Source organism: Octopus sinensis, linkage group LG19, assembly GCF_006345805.1.
Source record: "Octopus sinensis linkage group LG19, ASM634580v1, whole genome shotgun sequence".
Classification (NCBI taxonomy): Eukaryota; Metazoa; Mollusca; class Cephalopoda; order Octopoda; family Octopodidae; genus Octopus; species Octopus sinensis.
The window spans coordinates 28,713,866-28,730,449 of record NC_043015.1 but is presented as its reverse complement, the minus strand read 5'-3'; the positions used below and the strand labels follow the sequence as shown (position 1 = coordinate 28,730,449).

General features: G+C 37.1%; 2 protein-coding genes across 5 annotated transcripts; both read right to left on the bottom strand.

The window, feature by feature from the left end:
* Positions 1 to 289: 289 nt before the first annotated feature.
* On the bottom strand, positions 290 to 6,648 carry LOC115222366 (leukocyte elastase inhibitor-like). Of its 2 annotated transcripts, none has more exons than XM_029792563.2 (2): positions 6,430 to 6,620; positions 290 to 1,851 (listed from the first exon to the last, which is right to left on the bottom strand). In XM_029792563.2, the coding sequence occupies exon 2, from the start codon at positions 1,832 to 1,834 to the stop codon at positions 671 to 673; it is 1,164 nt and encodes a 387-aa protein (XP_029648423.1). In that variant the 5' UTR covers positions 1,835 to 1,851; positions 6,430 to 6,620; the 3' UTR covers positions 290 to 670. The 2 variants fall into 2 exon arrangements, 1 of the variants encoding a protein (XP_029648423.1); XR_003882694.2 differs by lacking the exon at positions 290 to 1,851 and adding an exon at positions 3,263 to 3,342 and having other exon boundaries at positions 6,430 to 6,648.
* Positions 6,649 to 7,941: 1,293 nt separating this feature from the next.
* Positions 7,942 to 14,038, bottom strand: LOC115222290 (leukocyte elastase inhibitor-like). Of its 3 annotated transcripts, none has more exons than XM_029792465.2 (3): positions 13,883 to 14,038; positions 10,845 to 11,009; positions 7,942 to 9,499 (listed from the first exon to the last, which is right to left on the bottom strand). In XM_029792465.2, the coding sequence occupies exon 3, from the start codon at positions 9,480 to 9,482 to the stop codon at positions 8,322 to 8,324; it is 1,161 nt and encodes a 386-aa protein (XP_029648325.1). In that variant the 5' UTR covers positions 9,483 to 9,499; positions 10,845 to 11,009; positions 13,883 to 14,038; the 3' UTR covers positions 7,942 to 8,321. The 3 variants fall into 3 exon arrangements, with proteins under 3 accessions (XP_029648325.1, XP_036367129.1, XP_029648324.1); XM_036511236.1 differs by having other exon boundaries at positions 10,852 to 11,009; XM_029792464.2 differs by lacking the exon at positions 10,845 to 11,009 and having other exon boundaries at positions 13,883 to 14,037.
* Positions 14,039 to 16,584: the final 2,546 nt, after the last annotated feature.

The window sequence follows — 16,584 nt, the reverse complement described above, 5'->3', positions numbered from 1 at the left end:
TAGAAAAGTATATGGGAATTTCTTCACTGATTCTTGTTCTACTTATAGATAGAACATTCTAGAATAGACGGTATATATTCTCTTTGCTACCTTGAGAATATATATGTATATGGTACATTGGCTGTTAACTTTCCAAAAGTTTTGTAATGCCGCAATTATTGAAACAATGTAATTAGTTTATCAAGATCCAAGACATAATTACAAAGGGTGAACACGGGCGCTCAAAAATTTCGAATGTCTAAATTTAAAACAAAGAATATAAAAGCCAGATGCAATCAACACATACATAATAATGGAATATTTACTGAGATACTTTATTAATATGAAACATACAAATATTGATTTCACTTTATTCAACCAGAAAATAACGTTTACAGGCAACAGTAGATATATTGTTAAAATAGTAAACTTGCTAAGAAAGGATACTTTAAAAAGTGTCAAATTTTTCTGTCAATGTATGGCATATACAAATTCATAATATTGATTTAGATTAATGTGGTATTATAATATATCATTGAATAGATATGACCTTGGTTCTACACGATTACAACTGTAATGACCTCAGTCATTTTACTAAAAACAATTCTAAATAAATTTGCTCAGTTACATTCTCCACATAATACAATGTAGTATTCCATAAGAGGGAAATCTTTGACAGGGCAATATCAGCTTATGTTGAAGGATTTGTTACTTTACCAATGAAATGGATCATTTTAGTTCGGTTGTCAACAATTAAAAATGTGAATGGATGATTGACATCAAAATCTATACGATTTATAAAAATTTGTGCTGACGCGAAGGTCATGACTATTCCAGTTGCAGCTGCAGCTTCCGTTCCTTCTTCATTAACATCAACAAATGCTTTATGAAACATTTCACTGGCATAAATATTCTTCTCAGCACCAGTCATTCCAGATAAATCAGCTTTTAGAGGATCAAAAATATCAGAGAGTCCAAGCTTTTTCAAAACATCACCCAACTGAAAACTACTCTCTAAACAAAATTTTGGCATATGTAATTTTAGACACATCATTTGAAATCCTTTTCTGTCAACAATGTCTTTGAGAAATTGAGCATTAATCTCCTTCTCTAAAGCAGCAAGACCATTGATTTCATTGGGAAGAATTACAAACATACTAAATGCTTTCCCTATATAAGGTAACTCAACCACTTTATAGTTGTCACTTATTTTTGTATTAAAACCTTCAGATAGATACATAAAATCATGAGATACAGTCTTGTCAGAGCTTAAATAAAACTTTCTAGATGATGTTGCTTTTTTTCCGAATGTTTCAGCCCACGTTCCTTTGAAGTATACAGCATTAATAAGAACTAGAACCGATTGAGGTGTCAAACTTCCACTTGGTAACAGATCAGTAATTTTGTTATTTGTGTTATTCTTAACCCAATCATTAATAGTTATTCTTGTCTTCTCAGCATTTGTTATAAAGTCTACATTTTCAATATCTGAAAAGAAATATTTTACCATGTTGTTCTTGTAGTCTTCTGAAATAGGGAATTTTTCATTGGCACACAAACGATTCACTAAATTGGATGTGACGAGTTTATCTGAGTTTTTCAAAAGTGAAAAATATTCTTTAAAAGCTAAAGCTACAGAATCTGGATTTGATGTTATCTTCAAAACATTTTCAAACTGTTTGGAAGAGTTTTGTCTTGCTCCCAAATAAACCATTGATAAAACAGTAGCAACACTGAATGGTGACATGAAGACATTTTCATTGATTCCTGTAGCCACAGCTTGATAAAGACTGTTTGTAAAATAATCAATTGAAGCGGCAAGGTTACTGATGTCTTGTTTCTTTGCTGAGTCCATATTGTATACGATAGTATCTGGAGAATATAGAATATGAAGAGAAAATATACAGAATAAATTCTTGCAAACATTTCAAAATATTTTATTAGACATTACTGTAATTAGAGACATCTATAAAAGCAAAGTCTGAAATCTCTTCTGAACAAACTCTAATTTTAACTTTTACATGAACATATTTCTTAACATAACACAGAGTTAATGTGTTTTAAACAGTTTTTAAAACAATTAAAAATTTATATGATTAATTAATATAACCATTTTTTTCTCCAATATTTATCTGATATTTGGCACATATCTTAAAAGTTTCATTTATAAGATGATGTTGGAACTTAACCATGTTTGCATTTCAGAGACAAATTTGAATGGAGCAGGTTTAGTTTTCATTTTTTGCATATATGGTAAGATAAGGTATCAAGTACAATGATATACTCCACCTGCTGAGAGCCTGGTCAAATACTTGCAACAAAATGACATCCTCAAAAAAGGCCTAAATGTGCCTGGAGGTGATGTTGAACTAATTAGTGTAATACCAAGCTAGACCGGATCCTGTAAACCTAGACTCAATGGTTAATATTTAGTTTGTAGAATGACCTGTGGGATGACGTCAGCAGCTGGGTGCGTTGACCGGAAGCTGGGGCAACCGGAAGGGGCTGCTGTCAGGCGTGCGCAGGCAGCAGTCAATTGGGCCTTTCCAACGTGGGTCGTCCAAATGACAAGACGTGTGAGGATGGTGGCGAAGGGTCTGGGTGAGCAGCTGCTATCTTTAGTGTTCGGGTTGGAGCTGTGTCGAAGGATTAGCTACCACAGAAGGGTCTCCATCACGAGGAAGAGAAGGTAGGTGCCTTTATATTCAAATCGTGCACACACCACATGACCGTGTGAAGGAGAGGTGACGAGAATGTCTCCTTTAGTACGCCGCACGGTCGATTACAATAAATAGGAAAAAGGATGAATGAGTATGAATGCCAGCAGGAAAAGAGAGACACAACCAGTAGAATGTTTAAGAGAAAGATTTTATTGATAGGTTAACATGTGTGTCTGTGTGTGTGTCATGTATATATAATAATAGACAGGCCGTCATGTATACATAATGTGTGTGCAGAAACGTGGATGTATGCGTGTGCGATAAGTACAGAGCATTGAAAGAGTCTATAATAGGACGTTAGAAGAATGCAATGCAGAGCCAGTTGAGGCACATGTCATGCGTGAAGCTGTGGCTACTATGCAGAGCCGGTTACTTGGTACAGAAGGTTCTCGCAGGTTGTATCTGCTGTTAACCATGGTGAAATAATTCCTGAACAGTGTTGAGTAGAGGCCATTGATTGGTTAAAATCTGAAAAATTAAACTACGTTAAACTTACAAATTACAATTTTCTCAAGAGAGCCAGAAATTGTGTTGAAAACTGCCGTTCAAAAGGAAAAGATCCTCTTTTTCTGCAAGGCCTTCCACATGACCATATCACGCCATCCGACAAATTTTTTTTGGCTACATCCTTCAAGGAACATTTCTAGAGAATAGTAAGTTAAAGTGCGAGCAGATTATTGATATTTTATATTATTGGGCAAAAGAAGATTTAGCAAAGGGAATAGCCCAGGAATGCCGTATAGATTGGAGAAATTTTTGCTGTGATATATGTGCAGAATATTATGTTGCACAAAACATTAAGCTCGGAGGGCCAAACTGAATTGTAGAGATAGATGAAAGAGCGTTTGTTAGAAGAAAATATAATGTTGGCCATCAGGTTAAAACGCAGTGGGTTTTTGGTGCTTTGGAAAGGGATACTAGAAGATGGTATTTGGTGGCAGTGGAAGATCGGACTGCGGACACTCTTTTAGAAATTATACAAGAGCGTATATAGCCTGGTACAACTGTAATTTCTAACCTCTGGCGTTCGTATAATACGCTCAATCAGCTAGGATATAGGCATTTGACTGTGAATCATCATCATCATCATCATCATCGTTTAACGTCCGTTCTCCATGCTAGCATGGGTTGGACGGTTCGACCGGGGTTCTGGGAAGCCAGAAGGCTGCACCAGGCTCCAGTCTAATCTGGCAATGTTTCTACAGCTGGATGCCCTTCCTAACGCCAACCACTCCGTGAGTGTAGTGGGTGCTTTTTACGTGCCACCTGCACAGGTGCCAGGCGAGGCTGGCAACGGCCACGGTCAGATTGGTGTATTTTATGTGCCACCGGCAATAAATTTTGTTGATCCGGTAACATTTGCCACAACCAACCACATAGAATGTTTATGGAAGCATGTAAAGAATCGTAACAAAAGAGAAAATGGAACAGCCCGAAATTTACTTCAATCCCATCTCATTGAATTCATGTGGCATTATGAATTTAAGGACGAAATCTTTGGAAAGTTATTGGAACAAATTCAACATCTATACCCATGCATTTGAAACGTTACAGAATAGAAGTATCTACAAAGCATTTGTTTTATATTTCATTAAATTCTCTCAGTTGAAAATTATATTTTTATCTTCTAAATAATTTGCAATTTCAGAAAATATATTAACTTTGCATTTTTTAATTTGATAAGTTCTACGGAAACAAACAAGTGACGTCAGATTGAAGTCACACTTTCTTTTACTTTCCTCCTGACAGCTAATTCCGTAGTGGTGCCTGTAACAGGATGTAGCGCAACTACGTGCTCTTTTGTTTTCTTACACACACGCCGCCTCAATTCAGGTGGGGTAAACATTTAAATTAACATTTTTTTGTTGATGCTCATATCCCACCAATGGAGCACACGTGTGGCCCACTGGTATAATCATTAAAGGGGATGAGGAGTAAAAAAAAAAAAAATCATAAATTTTCCAAACCATTTTTTCATAACAAGATGTTTCCCATCATTTCGAAGGTTGCGGTGAAAAACAATCGGGAAAACCCAGTCAAAAGGGAGAAATTCCAACTTATGTGGTCTTCTTGATCGGAAACTCCTCTCCCTGCTCCCTAAAAAATTTTTCCACCAGAAAGGCAATGTTTCGTTTGTAGTAGCACGCTTGTAGCACGTTTCCGTCGATTTCTGTAAAAAACTTTTATTTTTTTTACATATGGCTTTGCGGGAACATTTGAAGTAATGAGAGCGAAAGAGACTAAGAGGAAGCGATTTTATGACGAGGAAATTTCTTTTGAAGCTATGAAAGCATTGATGTACGTGTGTGTGTGTGTTTGATGGGGTGTGGGAGACAGACAGTATGTTGTGTAAGTGAAGTGCTTCTGTTAGTGTGTGTGAAGAGACAGAGAGAGTAATGTGTGAAAGAGAGAGATAACTGAAATTTTTTACTCGATTTATGGCTGCATGTATGTGTGTGTGTGTATGTATCTATGTATGTGTGTGTGTATGTATGTGTGTGTGTATGTATGTGCGCATGTATCTATGTATGTGTGTGTGTATGTATGGCCGATTCAGTAATTTTTTACTCGGTGTATGTGTATATGTATGTCTGAATGTATGTATGTATGTGTGTATGTATCTATGTATCTGTGTATGTGTATGTATGTATGTATTTATGGCCGATTCAGTCTAATTTTTTACTCGGTGTATGTGTATATGTATGTCTGCATGTATGTATGTGTGTGTATGTATCTATGTATGTGTGTGTGTGTGTAAGTATGTGTAAAAAATTACACTGAATCGGCCATACATACATACATACATACTTACACATACATACATAGATACATACACACACACATACATATATACATACATCGAGTAAAAAATTTCAGTTATCTCTCTCTTTCACACATTACTCTCTCTCTGTCTCTTCACACACACTAACAGAAGCACTTCACTTACACAACATACTGTCTGTCTCCCACACCGCATCAAACACACACACACGTGTACATCAATGCTTTCATAGCTTCAAAAGAAATTTCCTCGTCATAAAATCGCTTCCTCTTCGTCTCTTTCGTTCTCATTACTTCAAATGTTTTTTTACGGAAATCGACGGAGGAAATCGACAATCGACGGAGGAAATCGACGGAAACGTGCTACAAGCGTGCTACTACAAACGAAACATTGCCGAAATGGCAATGTTTCGTTTGTAGTAGCACGCTTGTAGCACGTTTCCGTCGATTTCCGTAAAAAACTTTTATTTTTTTACATATGGCTTTGCGGGAACATTTGAAGTAATGAGAGCGAAAGAGACTAAGAGGAAGCGATTTTATGACGAGGAAATTTCTTTTGAAGCTATGAAAGCATTGATGTACGTGTGTGTGTGTGTTTGATGGGGTGTGGGAGACAGACAGTATGTTGTGTAAGTGAAGTGCTTCTGTTAGTGTGTGTGAAGAGACAGAGAGAGTAATGTGTGAAAGAGAGACATAACTGAAATTTTTTGCTACTACAAACGAAACATTGCCCCATTGGCTCCTGAAAGTTATGAGGGAAAAAATCGGATTGTGTGAATTTTCCGAAAGTCCTCTCCTCCTCTCCGTTTCGTTTACGCAAATTTTGTTTTCCAGATTCGTTAACTTTTTTCTTCTTGTTCTGGTGGCCAGGTATTAAACTTGTAGTGTGATGGATGAAGAAGACAACAGAAAAAGAAGCAACGGGAGAAAGAAATACAAAAGGCCTTACCTCTTCGAAATCAGCGGTCTCTTTCACGAATTCTACACGTCTTAACGCTTTCCCGTCTATGTTGGAACTGTCCTGCTTGACAAACTCCTGCTGCGCATGCATTCTGCAGTCTTCCGCCCACTTCATCTATCACCAGTGCACCACTTAGCTCATCACATCCTATAACACCGACTGCCAACACCACAAAACTAGGTAGTAACCGATTCGCTGGCAGAAAAGTTAGCACGACGGGCGAAATGCTTAGCGGTATTTCGTCAGCGATACGTTGTGAGTTCAAATTCCGCCATGGTCGAGTTTGCCTTTCATCCTTTCGTGGTCGATAAATTAAGTACCAGTTACGCACTGGGGTCGATGTAATCGACTTAATCCCTTTGTCTGTCCTTGTTTGTCCATTCTGTGTTTAGCCCCTTGTGGGTAGTAAAGAAATATATATTTAAGTATGCTGTGCATGAGAAGATCTGGGAGGCCAAGTAAGACCATAAGCCATGACCTCAACATGGGATGTAGCCAATCCACTTATGCATACCTTTCCTTCTAGGGACACAAAACTCTGCTTGTGAAGACCTGTTGAGGCAAGTGAAAATCAAAATCGAAATTGATGAACATCAATGGAAATTGCAGCTGTGATACCAGTGCCGGTGGTATGTAAGAGAACCATCCGAACGTGGCCGTTGCCAGCGCCACCCCGTCTGGCCTCGGAAAAAGCACCCACTACACTCACGGAGTGGTTGGCATTAGGAAGGGCTTCTTAACTATACAGCAACAACTGTACTCTAGAAAATTTGACTGCTCCTGGGTGGGCTTGCACCATTTATTTTTTAGTCCGTTGCCAGCCCCGCCTGGCCCTCGTGCCGGTGGCACGTAAAAAGCACCATCCGACCGTGGCCGTTTGCCAGCCCCATCTGACACCTGTGCTGGTGGCACGTAAAAAGCACCCACTACACTCACGGAGTGGTTGGCGTTAGGAAGGGCATCCAGCCATAGAAAAACTGCCAGATCAGACTGGGCCTGATGCAGCCTTCTGGCTTTCCAGACCCCAGTTTGAACCGTCCAACCCATGCTAGCACGGAAAGCGGACGCATGATGATGATGATGATCATGATGATGATGATTTGTTTGCATCTTGCTTAATATTTTCAAATATTTTTTTAAATGGAAATGTTGGTTTGTAAATATTAAATGAAGCCCCATCACTGGAATTTCAGTAACAGCAACAAAAATAGAAAAGTAGATGGGAATTTCTTCACTGATTCTTGTTCTACTTATAGATAGAACATTCTAGAATAGACGGTATATATTCTCTTTGCTACCTTGAGAATATATATGTATATGGTACATTGGCTGTTAACTTTCCAAAAGTTTTGTAATGCCGCAATTATTGAAACAATGTAATTAGTTTATCAAGATCCAAGACATAATTACGAAGGGTGAACACGGGCGCTCAAAAATTTCGAATGTCTAAATTTAAAACAAAGAATATAAAAGCCAGATGCAATCAACACATACATAGTAATGGAATATTTACTGAGATACTTTATTAATATGAAACATACAAATATTGATTTCACTTTATTCAACCAGAAAATAACGTTTACAGGCAACAGTAGATATATTGTTAAAATAGTAAACTTGCAAAGAAAGGATACTTTAAAAAGTGTCAAATTTTTCTGTCAATGTATGGCATATACAAATTCATAATATTGATTTAGATTAATGTGGTATTATAATATATCATTGAATAGATATGACCTTGGTTCTACACAATTACAATTATAATGTCCTAAGTCATTTTACTAAAAAAACGATTCTAAATAAATTTGTTCAGTTACATTCTCCACATAATACAATGTAGTATTCCATAAGAGGGAAATCTTTGACAGGGCAATATCATCTCATGTTGTAGGATTTGTTACTTTACCAATGAAATGGATCATTTTAGTTTGGTTGTCAACAATTAAAAATGTGAATGGGTGATTGACATCAAAATCCATAGGCATACCAAAATAGCCTGACAAATCCATCGCGAACATTCCAGTTGCAGCTGCAGCTTCCGTCCCTTCTTCATTAACTTCAACAAATGCTTTATGAAACATTTCACTGGCATAAATATTCTTCTCACCACCAGTCATTCCAGATAAATCAGCTTTTTGAGGATCAAAAATATCAGAGAGTCCAAGCTTTATCAAAACTTCACCTAACTGAAAACTACTCTCTAAACGAAATTTTGGCATACGTAATTCTAGAAACAACCCTTCAAATCCTTTTCTGTCTATAATATCTTTGAGAAATTGAGCATTGATCTCCTTCTCTAAAGCAGCAAGACCATTGATTTCATTGGGAAGAATTACAAACATACTAAATGCTTTCCCTATATAACGTAACTCAACCACTTTATAGTTGTCACTTATTTTTGAATTAAAACCTTCAGATAGATACATAAAATCATGAGATACAGTCTTGTCAGAGCTTAAATAAAACTTTCTAGATGATGTTGCTCTTTCTGAGAATATTTCAGCCCACGTTCCTTTGAAGTATACAGCATTAATAAGAACTAGAACCGATTGAGGTGTCAAACTTCCACTTGGTAACAGATCAGTAATTTTGTTATTTGTGGTATTCTTAACCCAATCATTAATAGTTATTCTTGTCTTCTCAGCATTTGTTATAAAGTCTACATTTTCAATATCTGAAAAGAAATATTTTACCATGTTGTTCTTGTAGTCTTCTGAAATAGGGAATTTTTCATTGGCACACAAACGATTCACTAAATTGGATGTGACGCGTTTATCTGAGTTTTTCAAAAGTGAAAAATATTCTTTAAAAGCTAAAGCTACAGAATCTGGATTTGATGTTATCTTCAAAACATTTTCAAACTGTTTGGCAGAGTTTTGTCTTGCTCCCAAATAAACCATTGATAAAACAGTAGCAACACTGAATGGTGACATGAAGACATTTTCATTGATTCCTGTAGCCACAGCTTGATAAAGACTGTTTGTAAAATAATCAATTGAAGCAGCAAGGTTACTGATGTCTTGTTTCTTTGCTGAGTCCATATTGTATACGATAGTATCTGGAGAATATAGAATATGAAGAGAAAATATACAGAATAAATTCTTGCAAACATTTCAAAATATTTTATTAGACATTACTGTAATTAGAGACATCTATAAAAGCAAAGTCTGAAATCTCTTCTGATCAAACTCTAATTTTAACTTTTACATGAACATATTTTTAACATAACACAGAGTTAATGTGTTTTAAACAGTTTTTAAAATAATTAAAAATTTATATGATTAATTAATATAACCATTTTTTTCTCCAATATTTATCTGATATTTGGCACATATCTTAAAAGTTTCATTTATAAGATGATGTTGGAACTTAACCATGTTTGCATTTCAGAGACAAATTTGAATGGAGCAGGTTTAGTTTTCATTTTTTGCATATATGGTAAGATAAGGTATCAAGTACAATGATATACTCCACCTGCTGAGAGCCTGGTCAAATACTTGCAACAAAATGACATCCTCAAAAAAGGCCTTAATGTGCCTGGAGGTGATGTTGAACTAATTAGTGTAATACCAAGCTAGACCGGATCCTGTAAACCTAGACTCAATGGTTAATATTTAGTTTGTAGAATGACCTGTGGGATGACGTCAGCAGCTGGGTGCGTTGACCGGAAGCTGGGGCAACCGGAAAGGGCTGCTGTCAGGCGTGCGCAGGCAGCAGTCAATTGGGCCTTTCCAACGTGGGTCGTCCAAATGACAAGACGTGTGAGGATGGTGGCGAAGGGTCTGGGTGAGCAGCTGCTATCTTTAGTGTTCGGGTTGGAGCTGTGTCGAAGGATTAGCTACCACAGAAGGGTCTCCATCACGAGGAAGAGAAGGTAGGTGCCTTTATATTCAAATCGTGCACACACCACATGACCGTGTGAAGGAGAGGTGACGAGAATGTCTCCTTTAGTACGCCGCACGGTCGATTACAATAAATAGGAAAAAGGATGAATGAGTATGAATGCCAGCAGGAAAAGAGAGACACAACCAGTAGAATGTTTAAGAGAAAGATTTTATTGATAGGTTAACATGTGTGTCTGTGTGTGTGTGTCATGTATATATAATAATAGACAGGCCGTCATGTATACATAATGTGTGTGCAGAAACGTGGATGTATGCGTGTGCGATAAGTACAGAGCATTGAAAGAGTCTATAATAGGACGTTAGAAGAATGCAATGCAGAGCCAGTTGAGGCACATGTCATGCGTGAAGCTGTGGCTACTATGCAGAGCCGGTTACTTGGTACAGAAGGTTCTCGCAGGTTGTATCTGCTGTTAACCATGGTGAAATAATTCATGAACAGTGTTGAGTAGAGGCCATTGATTGGTTAAAATCTGAAAAATTAAACTACGTTAAACTTACAAATTACAATTTTCTCAAGAGAGCCAGAAATTGTGTTGAAAACTGCCGTTCAAAAGAAATAGATCCTCCTTTTCTAATTGAAACCATTTTTCTGCAAGGCCTTCCACATGACCATATCACGCCATCCGACAAATTTTTTTTGGCTACATCCTTCAAGGAACATTTCTAGAGAATAGTAAGTTAAAGTGCGAGCAGATTATTGATATTTTATATTATTGGGCAAAAGAAGATTTAGCAAAGGGAATAGCCCAGGAATGCCGTATAGATTGGAGAAATTTTTGCTGTGATATATGTGCAGAATATTATGTTGCACAAAACATTAAGCTCGGAGGGCCAAACTGAATTGTAGAGATAGATGAAAGAGCGTTTGTTAGAAGAAAATATAATGTTGGCCATCAGGTTAAAACGCAGTGGGTTTTTGGTGCTTTGGAAAGGGATACTAGAAGATGGTATTTGGTGGCAGTGGAAGATCGGACTGCGGACACTCTTTTAGAAATTATACAAGAGCGTATATAGCCTGGTACAACTGTAATTTCTAACCTCTGGCGTTCGTATAATACGCTCAATCAGCTAGGATATAGGCATTTGACTGTGAATCATCATCATCATCATCATCATCGTTTAACGTCCGTTCTCCATGCTAGCATGGGTTGGACGGTTCGACCGGGGTTCTGGGAAGCCAGAAGGCTGCACCAGGCTCCAGTCTAATCTGGCAATGTTTCTACAGCTGGATGCCCTTCCTAACGCCAACCACTCCGTGAGTGTAGTGGGTGCTTTTTACGTGCCACCTGCACAGGTGCCAGGCGAGGCTGGCAACGGCCACGGTCAGATTGGTGTATTTTATGTGCCACCGGCAATAAATTTTGTTGATCCGGTAACATTTGCCACAACCAACCACATAGAATGTTTATGGAAGCATGTAAAGAATCGTAACAAAAGAGAAAATGGAACAGCCCGAAATTTACTTCAATCCCATCTCATTGAATTCATGTGGCATTATGAATTTAAGGACGAAATCTTTGGAAAGTTATTGGAACAAATTCAACATCTATACCCATGCATTTGAAACGTTACAGAATAGAAGTATCTACAAAGCATTTGTTTTATATTTCATTAAATTCTCTCAGTTGAAAATTATATTTTTATATTCTAAATAATTTGCAATTTCAGAAAATATATTAACTTTGCATTTTTTAATTTGATAAGTTCTACGGAAACAAACAAGTGACGTCAGATTGAAGTCACACTTTCTTTTACTTTCCTCCTGACAGCTAATTCCGTAGTGGTGCCTGTAACAGGATGTAGCGCAACTACGTGCTCTTTTGTTTTCTTACACACACGCCGCCTTACACACAAGCATTTGTTTTATATTTCATTAAATTCTCTCAGTTGAAAATTATATTTTTATATTCTAAATAATTTGCAATTTCAGAAAATATATTAACTTTGCATTTTTTAATTTGATAAGTTCTACGGAAACAAACAAGTGACGTCAGATTGAAGTCACACTTTCTTTTACTTTCCTCCTGACAGCTAATTCCGTAGTGGTGCCTGTAACAGGATGTAGCGCAACTACGTGCTCTTTTGTTTTCTTACACACACGCCGCCTCAATTCAGGTGGGGTAAACATTTAAATTAACATTTTTTTGTTGATGCTCACATCCCACCAATGGAGCACACGTGTGGCCCACTGGTATAATCATTAAAGGGGATGAGGAGTAAAAAAAAAAAATCATAAATTTTCCAAACCATTTTTTCATAACAAGATGTTTCCCATCATTTCGAAGGTTGTGGTGAAAAACAATCGGGAAAACCCAGTCAAAAGGGAGAAATTCAAACTTATGTGGTCTTCTTGATCGGAAACTCCTCTCCCTGCTCCTTAAAAATTTTTCCACGAGAAATTTCTTTATAATCTTAATCTATGCTGTTTGAAAGGTATTTATATAAAATTTGATTAAAAGATATCCCTTTTCGGCAATGTGTCGTTTGTAGTAGCACGCTTGTAGCACGTTTCCGTCGATTTCTGTAAAAAACTTTTATTTTTTTTACATATGGCTTTGCGGGAACATTTGAAGTAATGAGAGCGAAAGAGACTAAGAGGAAGCGATTTTATGACGAGGAAATTTCTTTTGAAGCTATGAAAGCATTGATGTACGTGTGTGTGTGTGTTTGATGGGGTGTGGGAGACAGACAGTATGTTGTGTAAGTGAAGTGCTTCTGTTAGTGTGTGTGAAGAGACAGAGAGAGTAATGTGTGAAAGAGAGAGATAACTGAAATTTTTTACTCGATTTATGGCTGCATGTATGTGTGTGTGTGTATGTATCTATGTATGTGTGTGTGTATGTATGTGTGTGTGTATGTATGGCCGATTCAGTAATTTTTTACTCGGTGTATGTGTATATGTATGTCTGCATGTATGTATGTGTGTGTATGTATCTATGTATGTGTGTGTGTGTGTAAGTATGTGTAAAAAATTACACTGAATCGGCCATACATACATACATACATACATATATACATACATCGAGTAAAAAATTTCAGTTATCTCTCTCTTTCACACATTACTCTCTCTCTGTCTCTTCACACACACTAACAGAAGCACTTCACTTACACAACATACTGTCTGTCTCCCACACCGCATCAAACACACACACACGTGTACATCAATGCTTTCATAGCTTCAAAAGAAATTTCCTCGTCATAAAATCGCTTCCTCTTCGTCTCTTTCGTTCTCATTACTTCAAATGTTTTTTTACGGAAATCGACGGAGGAAATCGACGGAAACGTGCTACAAGCGTGCTACTACAAACGAAACATTGCCCCATTGGCTCCTGAAAGTTATGAGGGAAAAAATCGGATTGTGTGAATTTTCCGAAAGTCCTCTCCTCCTCTCCGTTTCGTTTACGCAAATTTTGTTTTCCAGATTCGTTAACTTTTTTCTTCTTGTTCTGGTGGCCGGGTATTAAACTTGTAGTGTGATGGATGAAGAAGACAACAGAAAAAGAAGCAACGGGAGAAAGAAATACAAAAGGCCTTACCTCTTCGAAATCAGCGGTCTCTTTCACGAATTCTACACGTCTTATCGCTTTCCCGTCTATGTTGGAACTGTCCTGCTTGACAAACTCCTGCTGCGCATGCATTCTGCAGTCTTCCGCCCACTTCATCTATCACCAGTGCACCACTTAGCTCATCACATCCTATAACACCGACTGCCAACACCACAAAACTAGGGAGTAACCGATTCGCTGGCAGAAAAGTTAGCACGACGGGCGAAATGCTTAGCGGTATTTCGTCAGCGATACGTTCTGGGTTCAAATTCCGCCAAGGTCGACTTTGCCTTTTATCCTTTCGGGGTCGATAAATTAAGTACCAGTTACGCACTGGTGTCGATGTAATGGACTGAATACCTATGTCTGTCCTTGTTTGTCCCCTCTGTGTTTAGCCCCTTGTGGGTAATAAAGAAATAGCTATCCCAGACACTCCTATTAGATTGATACAGAAATTAACCGTTTTCTTATTTTTCAAGGTAGGATATGATTTTAGGAAGATTTGGCTGGTCTATTGACCACGTAGGGGTTTTCTCTTTGACTCATATCTAGATTTTGATGTCAGCCAAGTTTTTTAAAGAATGAAAGTTTTCGAAAATGAACACGCTAATAATAAATAATTTCCATTATTTTATTTCATACAAAACATTCGGTTAATGTGAATAACTTGTCTTATTTTATCTAAAAAGACGAAGTGAAAAAAAAAAAAGAATTTAATCTGCTACATGGTGAAGTTTTGCCGTGATTTGACTTTCAAATAATGCATGACAAAACTATGGAATGTCGTCGATAATGAAGAGACTTTGCGAGGAAAGTTCGAGCGACGTGGCAATGAATGTGAAGTAATTAGTATGTCGAGTTTCGTTCCTTGCTGATAGAGTTAAAATGGGAGAAACATTTTTGTTTTAAAATTTCTATAGCGCAAAATAGAAGTTAACTGCAGCATAAAGTAGAAAAGAAGTTCTGCCGACGACCACGTAGACTGCAGTTGACTCCAGAATGTGTACGGTAGACTAATTAACGATCTCGGCGTATAATGTGTGATGAACCAGAAATAATAATCTCTCTCTATATAAAACTGAGAACGTGTGTCTGTCTGTGTTTCCCTAAAAGTTGAGAACTACATAACCAATTTCATTCAAATTTTACACATGCCTTACTTAGGGTCCATGTTTTTTAATGGGCAAAAAAAATGTTCAACTTCTTGCCTTGGGCGAGCCCATAGCAATATCATATGTTCTCCACTATGATTCCCTAAAACTTGAGAACTACATAACCAATTTCATTCAAATTTTACACATGCCTTAATCAGGGTCCATGTTTTTTTAATGGGCAAAAAAATGTTCAACTTCTTGCCTCGGGCGAGCCCATAGCAATATCATATCTTCTCCACTATGATTCCCTAAACTTGAAAAGTACATAACCAATTTCATTCAAATTATACACATGCCTTACTTAGGGTCCATGTAGTTTCATGGGCAAAAAAATGTTCAACTTCTTGCCTAGAGCGAGCCCATAGCAATATCATATCTTCTCCACTATTTCAGTGTTACGTGTTAAAAGTGAAACAAAAACATTTCTCTATTTTATGTCAGATACTTTCACTTTAACAATAAAAGTTAGAGATAATAATAACAATTGAATTATATGCAGTAAGTAATAATTACAATCAAACTAAAGTATAATATAATCGTAACATAACAAAAGTAAAAATAGCAGTTGGTATAAAACTGCATCAATGACTTGAACTTGAATAAGTGATTTCACATGAATGGGAATAACTCAAAAATAAAATTAGTGTGCAGTATTGGAATAGCCCAGATGGAGCTGTGCACATACCATTTACCACGGCTTTTACATTAGATTATTTGCTAATTAGCTAGCATTAAGTTTGGCTGCATGTAATGTCTGTTTTCTCGAACAGCCACTACTACTGAGTACTGCTGTTGGTTTATTTTTTTATACATAAAAGACCATAGCTTCAACTGCGTACTGCTTTTTGATTCACCGTAAGGATTGTTGTTATTATTATTATTATTGTTTATTGTTATCACGTTTGTTGGTTCCTAGTAAGGGAAACGTTGTTGTGTTACATTTGTTAAATAATTGTAAACTGTAACCCTCCTTCTTTGGGAAAAGGGGCTTTGGTTATTGTTTAAAAATTGAATTGTGTCCCTGTTTGGGGAAATTGACAATATTTTCACTGTTTATACGGAAGCATTTTTGTTAGAATGCCTTCGATAGAAGAAAGTCCAAAAATGAATTTCGCTGCAGCCGTCGGCGGGCGCGACCTCATTAAAATTAAAATGGAAGAAATACAAACCTATTTCGGATTGATCACAGACAAAGATGGTGAATCTAGGATAACACCACCAAACGAAATAAAAAATTAAATTAAAGAAAAGACTATTGTCTATAAAGTATACAATGTAGAGAAAAAAAAGATTTGAACACCTGGAGGAAAGCACCATCGTAAAGTGTCTTGGTGCGACTATGAAAGATATCTAACCAGAGGCAGTAAATTCACAACAATAGAAGCAAGGTTCGAGTCAACGGAGCGTGCAAGGGAGTACTTGACTCGAACCTTGCAAAGTGGAAATATTTTATTTTACCTTTATATCTGGGACGTAGGACGTCCCAGATGAAAATTAAAAATGTCCCCCAGAAGTAGAGGTAGGCTGGATTGTAGCCAC